This window comes from Amblyomma americanum, chromosome 8, assembly GCF_052857255.1.
Source record: "Amblyomma americanum isolate KBUSLIRL-KWMA chromosome 8, ASM5285725v1, whole genome shotgun sequence".
In the NCBI taxonomy this organism is placed as follows: domain Eukaryota; kingdom Metazoa; phylum Arthropoda; class Arachnida; order Ixodida; family Ixodidae; genus Amblyomma; species Amblyomma americanum.
The window spans coordinates 97,190,260-97,210,996 of NC_135504.1; the positions used below are offsets into that span (position 1 = coordinate 97,190,260).

The 20,737-nt window shown below is 53.8% G+C and overlaps 1 protein-coding gene across 1 annotated transcript in view; it reads right to left on the minus strand.

The window, feature by feature from the left end:
- The window catches only part of step (cytohesin steppke), a 74,826-nt gene extending 54,352 nt beyond the window's left edge, over positions 1-20,474 (minus strand). The window contains exon 1 of the mRNA XM_077635278.1: positions 20,202-20,474. Coding sequence (XP_077491404.1) covers positions 20,202-20,295 — 94 coding nt within the window. The 5' untranslated portion in view covers positions 20,296-20,474. The remainder of the gene's footprint in view (positions 1-20,201) is intronic.
- Positions 20,475-20,737: the final 263 nt, after the last annotated feature.

Consider the following 20,737-nt stretch of genomic DNA (forward strand, 5'->3'; position numbering starts at 1 on the left):
ACACAGCTAGTGTGACAGAGGTAACAGAGGGACGTCATCTACCGCCGGTGCCCCACTGGGGGAAGTCCAACCAGCCGCCGTAAACACGACCGAAGGAAGGAGCTAGGAGCGCGGGACAAGGTCACTTTCCCTCTCCACCTTTCATCCCAGAAACAAGAACGTGGTTTCCGTCCTTACGGCCTTCACTGTGTTGGCGCTCGAGATCGGTGACGGCCGGGAAGCGCACTGGACTCCCACAGAAGCGACCGTCTTGAGCTAACCGAAGCAAATGGGAAAGGGGCGATTCAGGGGGTCTCGGCAAACGCGACCGCAATGCGACTCAGCTGGAATGTGCGATGACCGCTGCCAGAGTGAAAACGAAAAGAGTTACTACACCATCCATCAGTCACACTCTCGCTGCTCTCAACTGCGTAAACTCACGTTCGCACTGCTCGTGTATGTTCCCTATAGAAGGCGCCTGGAATCACGGGGTCCTAGGGGGTCCCTCCACGCCAGCACGTCCGTTTAGTGGGGCGACAATGGTTGCTGATGGGGGACGCCGTTTCGTTTCATAACGATTGCGTACAACGCTGGTGTGGACACGAACCTCCGAAATTTGTGCCTTTAATGAGAGTTCTAATGCCCGGCCGCTGTTACACTGCCTCGCACCTCGGGCGGCCAAGAACTCGGCCGTTTAGAGTGGTAGTACTGCGCTGCTAAACTGAGCCTACGACTCAAAACAGCGCACTTGTCATCACTCAAACAGTGAAGCTTATCACCAGCGCTTCGCTCCTACCCCCCACAGCGCGCTTCCCCGCATTGCCGCCGTGCCAAGAGGCGAAGCTAGCTTCACAAACTACACGAAGAAATTACTTGCGTGGTAAAGAAAATGCAACACTTTCTCTATCTCTCTCTGCACCTACCCATTCCCTCACCCACACACAGGTACCAATACACACGCAAAAAAAGCAGGCCTAGGCATTCCCCGGCTTGCCTGATGAGAGAGCGTTTAGTCACCGCCTCGACGGCCCCCTCGGCCGCTGACAGCGGCAGCGTCGTGGATTCCCGGGGATTAGTCAACCGCCGCTGCCGGCGCACACAACTGAGTCACGCGCGACAAACAAAATCTCCCCTGCGGTCTTACAGGATGACCGGCCCGGAATAAATACCTAAACAGGGAGAAGGCAAGCAACATATATACTCCAGAAGTAAACTGTACGCCGTGGAGGCCGAAAGTTGGAGAGAGGGGGAAGGCGGAAGGAGACCACACGCAAAGTAGTTTCAGGAAAACGGCCGACCGGAAGAAATTCTCTGGCCAGATTTAACGGATGATGCTATTGAAGCCCCGCCTAGCTGTGGGCATTGATGCAGAGAGAGATACTATAGTACCAAGTACGGAAAAGAACAGGTTTAGCCAGCAGGACAGAAGAACAGAAATCTCTCGATAAGTGCTTTCGTGGAATTCGCCGCGTCAGGAGAGCACACTTCCTGCAAATCACGTTGTGTTCCCGTAGGAACACCGACGACCGGAAGAGGCATTGAAAATACGATAACGAATCGACACGGTCCATTCAGGCGATCTTGTTAGGCGGTACTTTGACTCCCTCCGATCCGAAAGACAACCAGCAGGTTGCGTTCAAGGAGTACAGACACCTAACTTTTGGCTGCGTGTTTTCTTCTTTGTAACGATGCGTAAGGCATTATACATGAATTACCCCTGGTAGTCTCCTACGACCGCTAAATAATTTATCGAATTTCTTTCGTGCGCTGTTTCGGTTTAGGTTTCAGCAGCCGAACGATGTCTGTGACGTCAGAGAGGTTATAGGTCACGTGAGGCATGGAAAAACTGCAATACAATCGGTGCTTCCACATTCGTTGTCATTCCGGCTTTTGAGGAAGGCTGGCTTCAGCACTGTAGTGAACCGAAACGATGAAGCAGCGATTATATTGCAGTTTTTCCATGCCTCACGTGACATACAACCACACATTGACCTCGCAGCCATCGCTCGGCTGTTGAAACCGAAACATGATAGTAAAACTCAATTGTAAATTATTTAGAGGTCGCAGGCGAATACCACAGGTTTATTCATGCGTAGCAGCGTCTTCCGCAGCATTACAGTGAAGAAAACATGCCACAGAAATTAGGCGTCTATACTCATTTAAGGAGTCTTCGCAGTGTACCATGTCTGCGAGGAAGACGATGATTTGATTTTAATGGCGCACAGCCGGCTTGGCCAAAGAGCACCATGGCTAGATGGCTTTCGGTCTGAACAAGGTGAGGTCAACGACCCACTGTCTGAATTCTTCGGCGCCGGAGAGGGCGAGCAGTCCGTGGGAAAGCGCGTACCCCGGGGATCGAACCGCGTACCTGCCGCACAAGAGAAGGATGCTCAAACCACCGCAAGCGATCGTCACGACGTTAACACGCACTAGACAGTTTTAGCTGTGCATACGCAACGGCTTAGCGTACGCAAGGAGTTTGCGGGGACGGTAGTGCGCATGCGCAGAACGCAAGCGCAAGCCCTGCGTCTTGCGTGCGTACGCTAGCCAGCGGACTTTGCGTTGCGGCGCTTGCGTACGTTAACGTCGACAAGATGGCGGCGCCCGCTTCAGATTAAATGCGTGTCGCCGCTGGATTCTCCGACGCAATAGCTCGCTCAAATGGTAGCGGTTCGCTTTTATTTCGCCTACTCTTGCCCACACGTAGCGGTATAAGCGATAACTGGCCCCTGCTTTTCAGATAATTTGGCGATTTTCAAGCTCCTAGGCCTAACTGAATGCAGTGTGTTTTCCTTGTAGCAACGACACCTGGCGAAGGAGTTTTCAAGGTTTTAGCCAGTTCTTACATTTTCTTCGGTTTGCATATTTTTCTTCTTGCAACAAAAATGGGCTCCCAATGCACTCACACTAGTTATCAGTAATTACGGACAAAATGTTCTTCAAACGAGCCTTGATGTGCTTTGACGTCTTTTCACTAGATGGCGCTACGTGCGCCTGAGGGACGCTACCGCTCGGCCAGATAAAACTACACTTCGGAGCGGACAGCGTGACGCACGCAGCGCCGTAGCGCTTTGCGTACGCAAGCACTTGCGCACGCACAGCTAAAACTGTCTTTAACATGCACTGACGGCTGAAACTGGGGCGCACACTCATGAAGGATGACACGCGCGCCTCGGCGGGGGAAACGGCCGCGAGGAGGCAGCGGTCGCCGACCACCACCCCCGTGCGCCCCCATAGGGAGGGGGGGGGGGGCGCAAGCGCTGCTGCCGCAGGCACTGCCCGCGCGCTCGCTATCTATGCAAAGCACGCGCCCGACGGGGGGGACGTTTCGTCATGCAGGTACCCCGATACGGCCGACGGGGAAAAGGAAAAAAGCTGACAAGAGCAGGCGCACTAGAAACGAAGAAAACGCAGCCCCCGAATTTTAAAGCGAACGCAAGCGCAGCGTCCCCGTCAGGCGCTTCCGCGCAAGTGCACTGACAACACACGCGCGCAAAGGTAGTAAGGGCATCGACTGGCGACGCCGAACGGAAGCGAGAGAAATAAAAGGGGTTGCGAAAGGAGCCGGACAAAGCGTCCGAGGGTGTGGTGAACCCGGACTGGGCGGAGAGAGAGGGGAGAAGCCCCGAAACAAATACGCCCGAAAACGAGAGAGAAAAAAAGGAGCGCGAAACAGAGCGCGCACAGAGTGGTCCAAAAACCACTACGCCCGCGTTGCGGCAGCAGCAACGGAACAACGACCCAGGCAGCAGCCAAGGAGGGGAAAGATAGCGCGGTGGGCGCGTGACCCGACAGCGCAACGAGCAGCGCAGGAGACCCCGGGGGAAGGCAGTGCCACACGCGCAGTTCGGGAGGAAGAACACCCGACCGCGCCCCGGCACGGCTCCGGGCAACAGCCACACGGGGGGCGTCGGTGGAACCGCCACCGGCGCACAGGCCAGCCGTAGCGCTCACGCGGGGAAGGGTCGACGAGAAACCTGACCGCAACGGAGCAGCACTGCACTCGCCGCCAGCGGATAACGGAGCCGGAGAAGGGAGGCACAGTTCGCAAACGCTTTCGGGGGCCCCACTGCTGCCACCTGCTGACAGACAGATGCCACTAGATGGACTACAGTGTTGGTCGAAACCCTTCGGGACAAAGGCTTTTTCGCCTCAGGCGCATAAGAAGCAACCACTGCATCATTAAGGGTCAGAGGGCACCGAAATGCTGGGAGAAGGTCCCTTCTCGCGAAAGAGAAACTTGCTGCTTGATATATGCTTTGAATGCTCCGTGTGCTTGTGCGTGTGTAGGGGGGAGGGGGGGGGGCGAATACATCAGCAGCGACACTAGGACAGCTCCAAACGAGGCAGTGATTTACAGAGTAAAGAGGGAAAACTCACTCGTCATAAACCACTTTTTCGGGCAGCTTACTTTTTTTCCAATATCTCGATCTGACCCGTGGCTATACGAATACAGGTCCGGTTGGAGCGATACGGTGCGCGCTTCGGCCATCAAACTCCTCCCGTGCGTTGACCCACGAAAAAGTGCGCGGTCCATGAGCTACTTATTTTCCATGAGATATTTATTTTACCGCGCGCGTGTGCGGGTGTCAACTCCGCCACCGAGTGTGGGCGCTTACTAAGCCTTGCGTCCACTCGGGTCACAGAGGTGACCGAGGCAGACACTGGCCGCAAGGCAGGCTTCCGCACCGTTGGCGCTTTTCGTAACTGCTTCAACAATCCCGCTCAATATTACTCGCGACGGACATTATACGCCGTCTCAGGCCACTCGACCAACAAAGGTGCGACACCGACGTCGCTGAATAACTGTCGACCCAGCAACCTGGAGCTGCGTGTATTTCCCACACTGGCCCCTCACGCACGTAGTACAGTCTTTGCTACAAGTAACCAGGCTTGGCGGCTTGCTTCTCAGTCGTATACCAAACCTATCATGCCAGCCCTCAAGCTCTAGATCTCTGCATTCGCTCGTTCCAGGTTTATCTCATGCGTAATGCAACCACTATCGGAGTACTGCGAGCGCAGTATGTATCGCCACTTCTTCACTGTGAAAGCGCAAGGGCTTGCTAAAAAAAAAAAAGAAGGCGACACCCGGGGTCTTCAGCACGGCAGCGCCAACCACTCCGCGCCCCCCTGACCTTCGAAGTGAACGTCGCAACCCGATCGGCCGACTATCTCCCACGGAAAGGCGCAAACAGGACACCTCAGCACCAATGCACAAAAACAAGAAACGAACAGGGTTCCTTCAACTCTAAGCGGGACGCGCAACATCCCTGTATCCGAACATTGTTTTTTTTTTTTTTTCAGTTTCTTTCTCCCACAGCGAAAGCACAAAGACAAGCCGTTTCGTTCCCCAGAGATATCCCCCCCCCCTCTCCCTTCCATCCGTCCCAGCACTCGGAGCCGGACGAGCGGATGTGACGGACGTCCGGGTTACATTTAAATAGACGAGCTGTAGGATGTGAAAACGAGGAACCTCGTTTCCAAAAGGCCGGAACACAAACGCGCGCTGTCGTCGTCGGCCGGCCAAACGCGCCCCGGAAAGGGGTGTCGATTCCAGCGAACAGCCTAATCAAGATGGCGGCGGTTTCTTCCAGGAAGGCACGCGCGCGTGTGTGTAAGTGCACGTTCCTTCCTCTGCTGCGTCGCTGATTAGGGCCCCGCAGACGAGGAACCGCACGCGGATGCATTGCGTTACGCCCGCGAAAGGCCGCTTCGAGGGGCGATAATTATTGCGCGCCTCTCGAGAAAAACGCAAACTATGCCGCAGCTACCAAGGCGGAGGAAAAAACAACATCGGCACACGTAACGGCGCTTCGGTTGGCGACAGGGGGGGTGGACAGAGAGACACGATGGACAAACAGCTGTGCTAGTCAGTCCTGCCCTTGTGGTCAAAGTCATTGCTATATACGCTAATACCGGCGCGTAAAAGGCCAGCGAAGCGGACATTCGAATTGACCGCCGGCGCTGTCAGCAGTGGACAGTGATGCTTAGCTGGACGCCTGTAGTAGTAGTATTAGTAGTACTACAGTCGTCCACCGACAACGCTACAACTCCGAGCCGTCTGCGCTCCGCAGCGCGCAGAGTGCCATCTAGCGGCAGCGCCTGGTTCGAGATATCGCATCTGAGCATCACCGTGGCATGCACTAACTCGAACCAGGCGCTGCCGCTAGACGCCGCGGAGCGCAGACGGCTCGGAGTTGTAGCGCTGTCGGTGGACGACTGTACAAGACTCTATTCGGGCACAATACTTAGACGCCGATGACCTGCTGAACGAGCGGACGCTGCTCTTCACCTTGAGGTCTAAGCCAGTCTGGGCAACCGGGCAGGAGAATAAACAGTGGGAAAGCTGGGCATAAAGGGCCGGGCAGTTGGGGCATGAAGGTTCATAAGTGCTTAACGTCCCAAAGCGACTCGGGCTATGAGGGACGCCCGTAGTGAAGGTCTCCGGAATAATTGACCACCTGGGGTTCTTTTACGCGCACTGACATCGCACAGTACACGGGCCTCTAGAATTTCGCCTCCACCGAAATTCGACCTCTGCGGCCGGGATCGAACCCGGGTCTTTGGGGTCAGCAGCCGAGCACCATATACCCACCGAGCCACCGCGGCGGCTGGGGCATGAAGGATCACGACGGAGTTTGCATAGATAAAGACGTGCAGGTGTGACAAGTGTGTTGAATTGTTTCTGTCGAATGGTGTGAGCCTCTCCCACAGAAATACTAGGGTGAGCGGCCGGGGTACGGTTTACGATCAAGGCGGAGAGCATTGTATTACTCTGTGATTGTGGCGCGAAGGGACAGTCAATAGCAGACGTTCTCCACTGAAACAAGCCTGCGACAGGCACCAGCAAAGCAATTTTTTTTTTTGCGAATCTTGCTCTCAGATTGCACGGTCGCAGGTCAAGTACAAGGTGCTGCCATCTGCTACCACATTACAAACTCGGTTCAAGTTTTGTTCGTCAATGTCAATTTTTTTTCTAAATTTTTAATTCCTCGTTATGCTGCCATATGTTAGCCGCCGCTCACAACTTGCTTCATCAGGAGCGTCCGTTTTCCACCAGTGCCACCGAACGGGGTACCTGCCTCTCCCTAATCACACCTTCGATACGCCACGAGTACAGGTGCAAGGCAATGCTTTGGCTCGCACACCACAGACAACGCGAACGTGCGAGAGTTGACTGTATACGCGTGGCGGCGCCTAGGGGCAGAGAGATGAACTTCGGCGGTAACGGGTATGGCCGCTTCCAGAGGACGCACTCACGCGTCACACACACACCGGCTACGCGCGCAAGTCTGCGACCAACCCTAAAACAACGGAATGGCGCGCCCCAATATGAGTCGTAGCAGCAGCTGGGAGTGAATGCCACAAGCGGAAACTGAGGCTATATATAATGCATCAAGCACAGGGTGATCTGGAATAGGTTTGGTTTATCACGGTTTGACGCCCCAAAGGGACTCGGGCTACGCGTGACGCCGTAGTGAAGGGCGCCGGATAATTTCGACCACCTTAACGTGCACTGACATCGCACAGTACACGGGTATCGAGCATTTTGCCTGCATCGAAATGTGACCGCCGCTGCAGGGATCGAGCCCGCGTCTTTCGGGTCAGCAGCCGAGCGCCGTAACCACTGAGCCACCGCGGCGGTTTGGTGATATGGGATAGTTACTGCATATAACGTGGTCTAATACATCCATTGGCTGAAATAGGGGAGTTATCTATGGTGTGGTTTTTAGTAACCGAAGGACGCAAGTGGCGCTAGGACAAAAGCCCGCCAGTCACCTATAATTAAACGTAACTATCGAAAACGGGACTACACGAAATGGCGTGCGTTTCATAAGGTTATTCTGTTGCTAACAATTGTTTCTCAAGCACTTGGGACTTAAACTCGCGGCGTTTTTCAAGCATTTTAGAGCTGATAGTAATCGTATTCCTTGGAGTCCCTCTCTAGGCGACGACAAACCGCCTTAAAGCAACGAGAATAGCAAACCAAAACCGAAACTCAATCCGTGCCAGGGACGATTACTAGAAACACACTTGTACGAGCGTTGAATGGCTGAAATAGCGACTTAAAACGACGACTCCTTTTGATTCTGGAACGAGGCCACGGAGACGGTGAACTTTAAGATCGACCTGAGCATGAATGAAATGTTACACGGCTGCCAGACTCGGTAAAAGTAATCAGGTACGAGAGGAGAACCAAGAGCACGAGTTTCATCAGAATACGTTAACCTGGGAAAGCAAAAAAAAGGAAAATAAACGAAGCTGCCTGTTAACGCGAAAAGCAAAAAGAAAAAGAAAGGAGCGGTCACGAGAACTGCGCACACGACGGCCGTCAGGGCGCCGCAGGCAGCGAAATGAAGCAAACGCGTACACACAATGCGCGTCGGCGAGAGACAAACAACCGCCGTGCAGAGGAACAAACAGTCCGCGTCGGACAATGAGAGGGCGCGGCAGATGTTCTCGTCAACTTCGACGGCCCGACCGAAGCCCCGCGATCCACGCCGGCGGCCAAGCGAAACGACACTATTTTATATTCCCCGCTTTCTCTTCCTCCTATTTCTTTCGTTCCCCGGGGGGGAAGCAGCACGGAACACACGGCACGATCCGGGAACACCTCTGCACGCCCCCTGCAACAACAGTGCCAATCGGCAGACCACTCGGGACACACCGTCGACGCATACACAGGCGCAGGGCACGGGGGCAGTGTCGACGTTGGCAAGGCACAGCCGACGGATGCGTTGTAACAGCTGGCCGCAGCCGCGGGGGGTCGGCGAACCTTTCGTCGGAGGTGTCCTCTTCCGCCCGTCAGTTGATTGGGGGGGGGGGGGGGGGGGGGGGGGGTACAAACGTATATCAGCACTGGACTTGTGTGAGGGGCCAATAACTGTCCCCATAACACGCGCGCGACGGTGGGGCGCCGTCATCAGTGGCTGAATTGGGGCAAATTGGCAGGCCGTAATAAAGGACGCTTTGCCAAAGCGGACAGGGCAGGGGGCGACACCGACGGAGAGCAGGTGACGGGAAGCGAGTAACGGTCGCATATACTGGCAGCTGCTCCCGCGACGACCCACGTGGGGAGAGGCAAACGAGATCGGAGCGGCCAGGCGCCAATCATGCGTCAGAGGCGGCGTCCCGACAGGAGCTGCAATTAACCGCCAATATAGGGGCACTTCAGGTGCAAAAATCGCGTGTCCTCGCACAACCCCACAAGCAGGTGGCGCCTGCGTTAACATCTGCGCCTGTGGCGACACAAACAGCTTGGAATTCCTTGTTGCACGCCGCTGGTCTGCCCTTGTCTAATATTTCCGCTCGTTCGTACGATTTCCCGCACTCCAGCTGAGCTAGGGTGGAGTCCTTAACTAGCAGTGCCGGAGTTCGAGGAGTTCGAGGACTCGGCCAATAGAGGGCCTCAGAAGACACAACACCAGAGAGCGAGCGAGCGGGCACCGAAAGTGTTCCCACAAGTGTGGAATCATTTGAGTGGGACGATCAGGTCGCCGACATCCACGGCTGACGGCTGCCCAACATGACACCTCTAACTATTGCTCTTTTCGACAAAAATATTTTTGTCAATCAATCCGGGCTACCGGTACAAGGGCGACGTTTTTTTTTTAGATGGGGGTATACATTACGCATGATTTATGAATTACGCTTCGTCCTCACAATGCATACAGCATTCGGCACACGGCAGAATCGCACACCTATACTCCGCTCGTCAAAAGCGGGGTATGGTGCGGACGCTCAGCCTGCGAAGTGGGAGCAAACAGCGCATTTAACTACGCCGGTACTCCGCAATGCGACTTCCGGTTTTTAAGATTATGTGTTTCGCGTGGATCCATGCAAGCAATTTCCCGCAGACGATGCAATTCAAGCGTCCATAGAGCGACAATCAAAGCGCACACACTATCACCACCACTCAAGGTTATCCGACTGCGAATAATACCCAGACTTTCTTTTTTCGAGTTGGGCGCGAATCAACCGCCGGATATTTCACGCCTCCTAAGAACCTCGAAGAGACGGGCGGGCCTTCTCGAAGTTTACGACTCAGCAGCACCAGCAGTTTTCAGCAAAGAAAGAAAAGAGGGGGGGGGGAAGAGGAGGAGGACTAATAGCACATTTTTCCCCCCTCGAGTAATGCGAATAGTTCTGGGACGACGCAACCGCACAGGCACGCTTTTCCGTCCCTTCGCGCATTCTCGCTCACTATTTCCGCGCACGCAGCCGGAGGCGATCGCGCGCAAACGTCGGATTTGCATCATCCCCCCCCTCCTCACCAACAACTCGACGCGCCAAGCGCACACGTTCGCGTTGGGACGCGCGTCGTCAGAGACCTTCGGCGCACAAACAGCCAACTCCGCTGGCGGGAAAATAAACCAGCAAGCGACCGGAATCGCGAACACACGGCGCCCGACTCGGACGCGGTGTGTGTCGGCACGCAGCGCAGGCGGGCATCCCACGCCGATAGAAACGGGCCGCTGGATATGCACGCGCGTTTTCGCCACCCTCATAACCACTTCCGGAGGCCCTGTGCATATAGTTAACGTCCTCCGGCCCCAGTGATGCGGTGAACGAGTCATCGCCACACGGCATACCGTACGCAGCAGGAGATTTTCACCAGGGCGATGTCGCAGGGTGACACGCGGCGCTGTTGTCAACACTCCCGCAAGACTCCCCCCATGCATATATATTCACACTTCACACGCGAGAGAGAGTGTGTGAGTGTGTGTGCGTGTGCGTGTGTCTGTTTTCGGAAAGGAACAGAGCGCGAGCACCTCCATGATAGTATAGTGATCGACGCTCTAACGGGACAAAGATCCCCAGGCGGTCGAAATTATTCCGGAGCCCTCCGCTACGGCGCCTGTTCCTTTCTTCTATCACTCCGTACTTTATCCCTTCCCTTACGGCGCGGTTCGGGTGCCCTCCGAGATAAGTGAGACAGTTACTGCATCACTTCCTTTCCTCAAAAACCAATTTTCAATTTTCAACCTACGGCAGAACAGGCATAGAACAACACTGCGCCGGTGTTTTCTTCGGTCTCACACATTTGTTTTCTCCCTCTGTACCAACCTCCATGCGCTGTCTGTAGCCGAGTAAAGAGCAACCCATCTGCCAAATCATCCATCCCAGTGCACGCTAAACTGAGAAAAAGAACGAGACAATACAGGCTAGCCTCGACAAAACGTGCCGCTACGTCAGACACCACGTGGTGATCTGGCCAATTCAAGCTGCACGGGGGCATCAGGTTGGAGGGGGTTCAAAACCGAGAGTCCGCTTCAGAGTGGAACTCTACTGGGCTCGAGCAGCGGGCGCATTCCGTTCGACACTGCCAGACTAATGGAATATATCCACAAGAGTAGTTGATTTCGCTCAGTCACAACTGTTTTTTTTTTTAACAGCCGAAAAGAAGGGGAGAGGAAAAACGCATCAGCCAGCCAGGTACGCGACCAGCGGCAACGGGCCGCGTCAAAACAGCCACAGAAAACAAAACACGTAACGGCGCAGAGAAAAACCCAGCAGCAACCCGAAACTTCACGATGCAGTTTCAGGGTATCCGCTACACCGGCCGTCAAACACACGGCACATGCGCAGCCGGAGATGCAAAGAAAAAGTGCAGCAGAAAAAAAAAATGACAGAAACAGGAGCGGCAGCCAGAACCCAACACCGAGATGGAGGGAGAGAGAAAGGAGAATGCGGGTTTCGGGTCAAATTCCACGAGCACGTCCGTAGGAGGAAGCCGACAGCCGACGGTCGCCGCCAGATGGAGGCAGAGAACGCGTCGCTGCCTGGCAGTCTGCTGTGCGTCTCTCCCCGACTGCCACAACATGCAGGCACACCACGTGTGCACCCACGTTCACTAAACACGCGCAGCCGCGCATCCCTTCGTACCCTCAACCCCCGCATGGAGCGAGGCTCCGGTGACAACGGCCCGCGGCTCTTAAGACCACGGCAGGTCGCCGGCGCGTGCACTGCTGCCCACAGCGAGCAACAGAACGAGCGAAAGAGGGAGAGGAGGACGACCATTAGCACCCGACCTTGCCGAGAGAGGGCAGCCCCGTCTCACTGCAACAGTGACGAAACCGGGCGCACGAGGTATACACGCACGTCGGGGCTTCGCTGCACCGGCACCTGTGCAGCTCTGCCTTCCCAGACAACACACACCGACGAGGGATGTGCCTCGCCATTAGACACTGGCGGCTAACAAATGGGCACGCGCAGTAGGCAACGTCCCTGGCTGTGCACCCTAACGTTACCACTCGCCGCCGTCGACGTGTATAAAGTTGTTTCCGCAATCTGTCACCACACGCGGGAGAAGTGTTAAAGCTGGAAACTGCAGCATGACTTCACCGTGCGGGCAGGCACATCGAGTACACAAGGGGAAAGGGCTGCAACGCATGTGGCCGGCAACTATCGAGTAGCTGCAGCTGTCTTTCATTCGGGATGCCCACCTGAACCGCCCTGAGAAGCAAGGGACGAAGAAGGGGGTGGAGTGGGGAAAAGTGCAGCCACACACCGCCTGGTCAGAAATCGGGAGGGGGTGTTAACACAAGTCACAAGCGCCGTTATCTCCAACGGAACAGCCCGCACAAGCCAAGTCTCGTGCCTGCACGTGGAGGCCACACGCAGAAGGTGCCAACTTGCTCCACAAGCCGGCCGCCACGCTTTTTTGCACTGTGGCGAGCAAAACGGCGCTCTGTGGCACACGGTGCTGCGGGAGCGCTCCACGGACCACGGGACAACTCGTGGCGCGTAATCCAGGGCGCGACGTCACGGCTTGCGTTCTCTCAACTCCACGACCGACAGCCACGGGAGAGTAGAAGGCCCCGTGGGGACGCTTCCGGATTGGGGGGCGGAGGAGGGGGGGGGGGGGGGGGGGGAAGAAGGAGCAAGCAAACGCACGAACACGAAGTTGAAACATTTGCGCAGACGGTAGGAAAGCCTTACCGTAGAGAAGATCCGATCGAAGAACGGCCGCGACACCGCACCGGCCATGAAGGCCAGATGCAAAAGGAGGCAGGAAGGGACGCCGACGGCCAAACGTGAGACACACATAGCGTAGCTCCGAAGGAAGAAGGAACAACGAGAGCACCCCGCCTAGATAATTTTTTGTTTTCCTGAAAGCGGAAAAAAATGGAGAGATGCATGGAGGAGACCGGATCGGGTGGGAACGCACCTACGACCAGCTTCTCACCTCGATTCGCGAACGGAGAGGCCGCGACGACAGTCGCTGACGAATAAAAACAACCGCCGCCGCCTTCGACCAGCTGAAAGGGCACAAATCGAAGCACGCGCAGAATAGACACGTCTGAAAGCAAGGTCGCCTCGAAGAGGCCCACAGAGAAATACCTCTGACACGAAACAGTGCCACAGAGATGTCGCTGCCCTCCAAGGCGAAGACGTGGCGGCAGCGGCAGCCTGTACCGGCTTCACCCCTATGCCAGCGAAGGCCAACGCCCGTAAGGACCACCAGACTACACAGGCACACACTCCAGAACTGGTACGAACCAGGGTCCAACGTCCCACAGCCACACATGACCCACGAGGGCTCCGGATTATTTTCGGACCACCTGGGGTTTGGGGCGGTAGCCACAGCTATTGACATCTGGGTGACATTGTCAAGCAGCTGACGCGGCGCTTATCGGTTAGGCGCAGTGGCATATACTCCGTCGTCAGGTGTCGGCGACGACACAAGTGATACCTGGATGGATGAGGAGCTGTCCGTTTCTGTCTGGAGGCATGATTGTCCAAAACGCCGAAAGGTGTCGCATGAGAAGCGAGACGCGCAACAGCGCCTGGTGCAACACCTCTTTATGCTTCCGACTGGGCTGGAAAAGTATTAATGGACCAGCGGAGGGAGGTAAAAACTTCACATCTGTCTGAGCAGAAAAAGTTCCCTCCAAAGGGTGATTCTAGCATGGAACCCATGCTTGCCGAGCTCGTCATTCCCCGAGTGCAGCCTTGATGTGGTGGCCTGCAAAAAAATTTTCAGTGTGGCTTCGTGGTCCACCTATACTTCCTGAAAATATTAAATATGTAAGCAATAATTGCCCATGACTTTCATTGTTGTGGAAACCGCGTACAGCACATACACAGTCATTCTCAGTCCGCATCACTGGGGAGCGCTGCAACATTTGTGTGAGGTGTTTCTGTGCACAAATAGGTGCGCCGTTATTCCGACACACGAAGCCCAGATGTTCTTCCACTACAGATGGCGACCACTGTGCAGGCGTTGTTTGTAGTAACCCGCCGTTATAAAACAAGCCGCTACAACTGCGTGAATCACGCGCACGAAGCTGTTTGCACGACAACGGAAGCGCTCCGACAAATTGCCGCTCACAATGTGCACAACACGTTTCCGCCGCGGTCGCATCTTCACCGCAGTTTGTTCTCGACGCAATGCACGCCCCGTTGCGGAAAATTGCTCGATGCCGAAACCACGACGCGCTGAAATTCACTGCAGAGGGCGCACCGAACGCGTAGCGTGTATGCGACATAGATGCGACATATATTAGCGCCTACTTCTCTGCTTCTGTCTCGCTACTTTTTTTGTTTTGTGTTGGGTTTTGTGGCATATAGACAGCTAAGGCCGTCACGCGCCAAACGCAATATATCTGTTCAGTGTGAGGAAATTAAAGGTTGTTTTGTAACACTACAAGAGGTTTAGGACGTTTTTTTTTTATTTTCTTCCACCACTCCGCCCCTTTTATTTCTGAGCCGCCGCGGTGGCTCAGTGGTTATGACACTCGGCTGCTCGAAGGACGCGGGCTCGATCCCGGCCGCGGAGGTCGCATTTCGACGGAGGCGATATACTTGGGGCCCGTGTACTGTGCAATGTCAGTGCGCAGTAAATTAATAAGAACACCACGCGGTCGGAATTATCCATCGAGCTATCGACTACGGCGTCTCTCATAGACTAGTTCAGTCGCTTCAAGGCGTTAAACCCCGAAAATACCTAAACCTTTAATTTCCCCCGGCACCATTTAAAAAATCCCCCAGAAGGGGTAATTTAGCGAGTCTGGGCCTCAAAATCAGGCCCAAGTAGTGCTTTAGTGACAGCCTCAGTCTCTTCAGATGCGAGCTCTCAGCGGCGCAGCAACCGCGGATCAAAACGCGAGTCACGTGAAAGCGAAAGCCCTTTCCCCCAGGCCGCGTGACGGCGCTTGCATAACACGCCAAACGAGGAAAGGCAGTTGAAAAATGTACAGTCGAAAAATAAATGAGCGCGCATTGGAAAAGAGGCACTGACGAAGCGCCCCTGGCCCGGGGCGGGGAACCTCCCTCCACGACCGACACCATCGATGGCGCGCTGATTGACGCCCATCGAGCGCCACCGACCTTGGGCCGCACGGACGGACGCAAGGACGTCCGCGCTCACCCCCCCTTGCTGCCCTTAGGGCGTCGCAACCACTGTGGCGGACTCCCTTGCGACGCTTCCAAAGAGCCGACACATTTGCTTCAGTGCAAAATTTCACGTGTCCTGACTCATTACCGGTTTTTAATTTGGTGTCGTGATAATGACGGTGAGTTTTAATGGCGCGAGCGGGCATTTGTGGCCAAACAGCTGCACGGAACAAGGCATTTTTCGGTTACAGAAGGGCGGGGTTTCCCGAGCATTGCACCCCGAATAAGCGGAGCACCAGGTTAGGTGTGTACCTCGCGGCGCTGGGGATCGAACCTCGCACATTACGCGTGCGAGGCGGATGCACGAACCACTACAGGCCGCCACCGCGGCTCCAATTCGGTGTGCGCAAGTTCGTTGCTCCATGCGGGGACCGTTGAGTGCTGTGTGCTGCGTTTACCGCTGTCATACGGCTGCCACTCATACGTACCTAACACACTGGCCACGGGCGCTCTTAGGGGGCGTTGAATAAAAACTGTCGGACATGGGAGAGCCGGGAGTGGAAGCCAGCGTCAGACGTGCGCGTTGCACGCGAAGGTTAACAAATCGTTGCCTTGACGCGTGCAATACGAACACGGCAACGGAACTAGCCATAGTGAACACTACATTGCTGAGTTAGCACTTAAGAGAGTACACAGTCTAGCCCCACTCCCTAATATGGCCAGGGTGTGCTGCCCAAGCCCCGTGAGTAAAAATACGCAATGCTTACGGTCAAACATTTCAACCGAGGTTTTGAAGTAACGTATGATTGCTAAACTCAAGACCTACGGTATCGTGTTTAAACGTCTCCTTCCATTGCTAACAGCACCAAGTTGTTATGCTTTTAGGTGAGAATATGCCTCCGGTGGCAACAATAAACATTCCGTGTATCTATAGTGGTCGAAATCTACTCCGATCGAGACTTCGGCAGCATACGCTGCAATGTTAGGGAGTGCGTTAGAGGGCTATTTACTGCATTCGTACTCCCTCATGGGGTAACTCATTATTACAGTGATAGGGGACACGTCTTATAGATAGTACTAAACAAACTGTGCACAGCACACACTCTGTTCAGAATTCTAACAGTAGTGAATAAGCTGCATTACTACTGATTAGATAGCGGCCGTTTCAAACGCACCCGGCGAAAAAATATGGTCATTAAATTTGTTTTCACGATAGGTCAGTGGTCATCGATCAGCACGCGTTCATATACGGGGCGTTTCGCTAAAACAGGGAGTTCCAGATAGGAACAAAATCTTTTCAGGAACAAACCGACCACCGCGGCGGACGTCAGTGTTAACATACAAATCACCCCAAATAGGTGGCTAATTTTGCAGGGTAGACTAATTAGCACTTAAGAGAGCCTGTTTGGTCAGAGCCAAGAGGGAGGCAGAAAAAGACCTCTAAACGTCTGCAGGGCGACGAAATCCGGCGCTTTTTTTTTTTCCGGGCAAAACGGAAATAGGAGCATGAGACACGCAGGAAGCTCGGTGCAGGGTCAATGTCCGCGGATGACGTGTTGCGATGCCCAGTGCGCTGGAGGACGGCTTATGCACCCTTCTTACTCCATTCTGTTTAGAGCGTGGGCACTGCAACATGTTCAAAAGCGGAAGTTACGTCTGCACCGGGCTCCATGTGCGCTGCTTCGGTTTTGCGCGGTAAAAAGCGTGTGACTTTCAGGGAAATTTTTTATTCTTCGTGTGAAAAAACTGGTACGGCATCGTCTTGCACGTGGCCTCGAACTCCTCCCTATCAGTAACCAGCACACTTTACATTAAGGGTTATTAGAATCTCTTTTATAATGAATTCTATCCACCGTTGCTGACAGCCTGTTCCTGAAAATGTTTTTGTTTCGAAGTAGTAGTAATAGTAGTAAGTGGTTTTATTAAAATAATAATAAAAAAGGAAAAGTTTCTGGTAACCTCTGCATCAAACATCGATACTGAAGCACCCATTTTTATCATTCTTTCAAGTGCTCGCTGAAACAATCACAAGACTGCGCTCTTCTAATAAGCACTTGTGTATATATATGTGTCTGTGTGATAATAGCGCAATTTCCTGAATTCATTGTTTCAAACGCATACTTCGGCTTCATTACACGCACAGCTCATTGTTTCCAGTGATTTGCGAGACTGACCTGTTGTGATTATGTGAAAACTATCTCCACCGCTGCCCATAAACGTAAAACTGCAGCCAACTCATCAAGGTCCTTGCTGCACATTTTTATATCGCGCCTCATGCCCCAACTTCTATACAAAACCACTACTTCTAAGCTCCCAGAACACCTGCCGCAGTGGCTCAGTGATTAGGGCGCTCGGCTACTGATCCGGAGTTCCCGGGCTCGAACCCAACTACGGCGGCTGCGTTTCGACGGAGGCGAAACGCTAAGGCGCCCGTGTGCTGTGCGATGTCAGTGCACGTTAAAGATCCCCAGGTGATCGAAATTATTCCGGAGCCCTCCACTACGGCACCTATTTCTTCTTTCACTGCCTCCTTGATCCCGTCCTTTACGGCGCGATTCGGGTGTCCGCCGATATGTGACAGCTACTGTGCCATTTCCTTTCCCCAAAAACCGATTTTCATTTTCCCCCCAGAACACAACAGGTCCTCTACTCCTCAATCTCGCCCATGCCTCTGTCGGCAAATCATCCACCTTGTTTTGATTGGTCCATACCAATCACCACTACGTAGTCGACGTCAAGACAAATAGCAAGCAGACCAAGTCCGGTGTTAATCACACAATGCAGTTGCCCTGCTACACACGCAGTTTCTGAATTTGTTATGTGCAATACTTTACTTCACATTTCTGAAATATATTCGTTGCATTTCTTCACGACTTCGACATTTAAAACGAGCATAATATCCATGCAGCCTGGAGCACGAGCTATTTACTCTACTGCGGGTTTCAACGAATTGCTGGTACACAAGTGGGGGACCATGGCGCCACTAATACACTACACTATGTGACCTTCCCATCTGTTTGAACCCGGTACAGAATGGCATATGTTGGCGTTGTTCCCCGGACACTGATAACACCTCATCTACACAAGGGTCGTTAGGCAGGCCGAAATATGTGCAGGTATCGCTCCTGCAAAAGGCCGAGCTACATTTGCTTTTATGCCTGAAGTTTTATCGCAACCAGCGCGATAGCTTCATTGTTACAAAGCTGACGCAAGTTCTCACCGACTACACTGGCGAACCCTCTTGATAAATACAAAAAAAATTCCGCGGAACTCAGCCGTGTCAACGGCATTTCATTGTACCTTCGCGAGATAAGATACGCCAGAAAGCACCTGAGGCGCGTTATCGCCTGCTGCATCCATTTGCGTCACCGGACGGCAACTTTCACCGTGCGGCGCAACATCACTGTCAGTCACCGCCACTGTAAATTGCAGCACCATTATACGATCGAACAAGCCGACGTCGTGACAATTATGACCGCGCTAATTGCCAGGTCACTGAGAAACGCGTTACTCGAGAAAAATAAAATCATTTCGCAAGCGGAGAGGGGCGTTCTTCGAGTCGGGTTTTCCACGAAGATCACCTACCCCTACACGCGGCAGTCGACAGCTGAAGTCCATAAACAAAAACACGGCAAGCGGGTTCTGACGCGGTGATAGGCCGCGGATCAGGCCATCACAGCTGTGGAAAACAGCTGTGAGCGCAACTCTGGCGTCACAGCGGTATAGGATGACCTTGCATGCATACACTCGCGTTAGCAGCGGTACTTCCTTTATTAGTTATCCGGTTTTTTTTTTCTTTCTTACGGCTCGTTAACTAGCGCTGGAGAAGAGGCACAGAGCCGACAAATGACGGCTTGGAAACAAGCAGACAAGGTCGTGCCAGCGTCTGCGAGGCGAGTTTTCTTTTGCCAACTCAAACCAAAACCAGTTTTGCGTACGCGGACAGGACGTCGATATCGATGCAATGTGAAATGAACGCGAAAACCAAAAGACGGATCCTGGCTCGCCGGTATACGAGTCCGGCAAAGCATCCCTTAAAGAAGGCAATAAAAGTAAATAGAAAAAGAACAACCAAAATCGGTAACGTCGGCACAGCTTGACATGCAGGCAATGTTAGAGCAACCAGCCACTGACATCTGCTGGAGTGTTCTTCGGGCGTCAGTCACAAAACTGAGTGCATCCGCAAACGAATCGATCCGACAGCCGCACTCAGCCAAAGCGAAGTCATTTACAACTGTCAGTTCGCAACTAGCGTTTAGAAAGCCTGAAGAGAAAAGCTGCCGTCTGCAAATGACTCGTCCGCAACGCAACCGCGTTTTGTCGCGACTCCGACATGAGTCATCTGTTTACGGATATCAGGGCGCAGCACTTCAACGATGACACCACACACTGTCAGAGTACAGGCGACGAAACGGCGCGCTGCATCAGAAGTAACTTGTGTCACCCACAGAAACAGCCCCTACGCTCGCAATTCCGACACGCCAAGGCATCCGCGATGCATGCCGAACAAGCGCGCTTCTTATCAGCGAATTGCAGAACAATAATCGACCCGTGCCGCCGCGCATATGGCAGCGCACAACACATCCGCTGGCGGGGAGGGGAAACATCCCAGATTCACTCATCCGAGTCGGCCTGTCGATGAGATAAGCGCCTTTTGGAGGCCCGTCTCTATCAAAAACTGGCTCGCGCAGGAACCTCAGTGGCGTCCGTTGGGACGCCAGACGATTGTTGTTTCGCCGTCTATCGATTTTCGGTCCCCAACTCATGGGTCACTGGCCGGACGAAAAACTCGTGCACACGGTGGCAGATACAGCAGAGGCGGTGGCAAGCAGTCGCACGGCACGCGTCAGAAGCCAGGAATACGAGGCGATCCGTAGGCTTACCGGACGTCGGGAAGGACTCCGTACTCCTGGGCACCGATGCGGTCATGTTCATGCCAGAGTCCGCGTCCCGAACGAGCGAAGGCGGGTAGCGCATCAACGAGGCCAGAAAGTGGAGGCGGTGAGAACACAGGAATACAAACGTTGCGTTAACAGTAGTGTAACACGGTTCAGAGGTTAAATTAGCACTAAAAAAGCAAAACGTAAACGAGATCCTAGCCTTGCAAAACTAGCTTGCAAGACCACCCCCTGCAGCAGTGAGAAGGGGGGTGGATGTAAGCGAAGGACTTGCAAAGAGCTCTCTTTTCGGTGAAAGCCAAAGGTGGCGCCACTTTTCATCAGTTTCGGTTTTGCGCGGCGCTGTGTTTTGTTTATTTTTTCTATATTATTACAAAATATGGGTGGTCTTAACGCAGTTTAACTTAGCACCATAAAAAAAACCGATATAAGTTCACCGATTTACTCACTATGGTAGTATTGGGCGCAAGATAGCAGATAACGTTGTGCACGAGACCGAAGACTAAGGCCCGTTTCACATG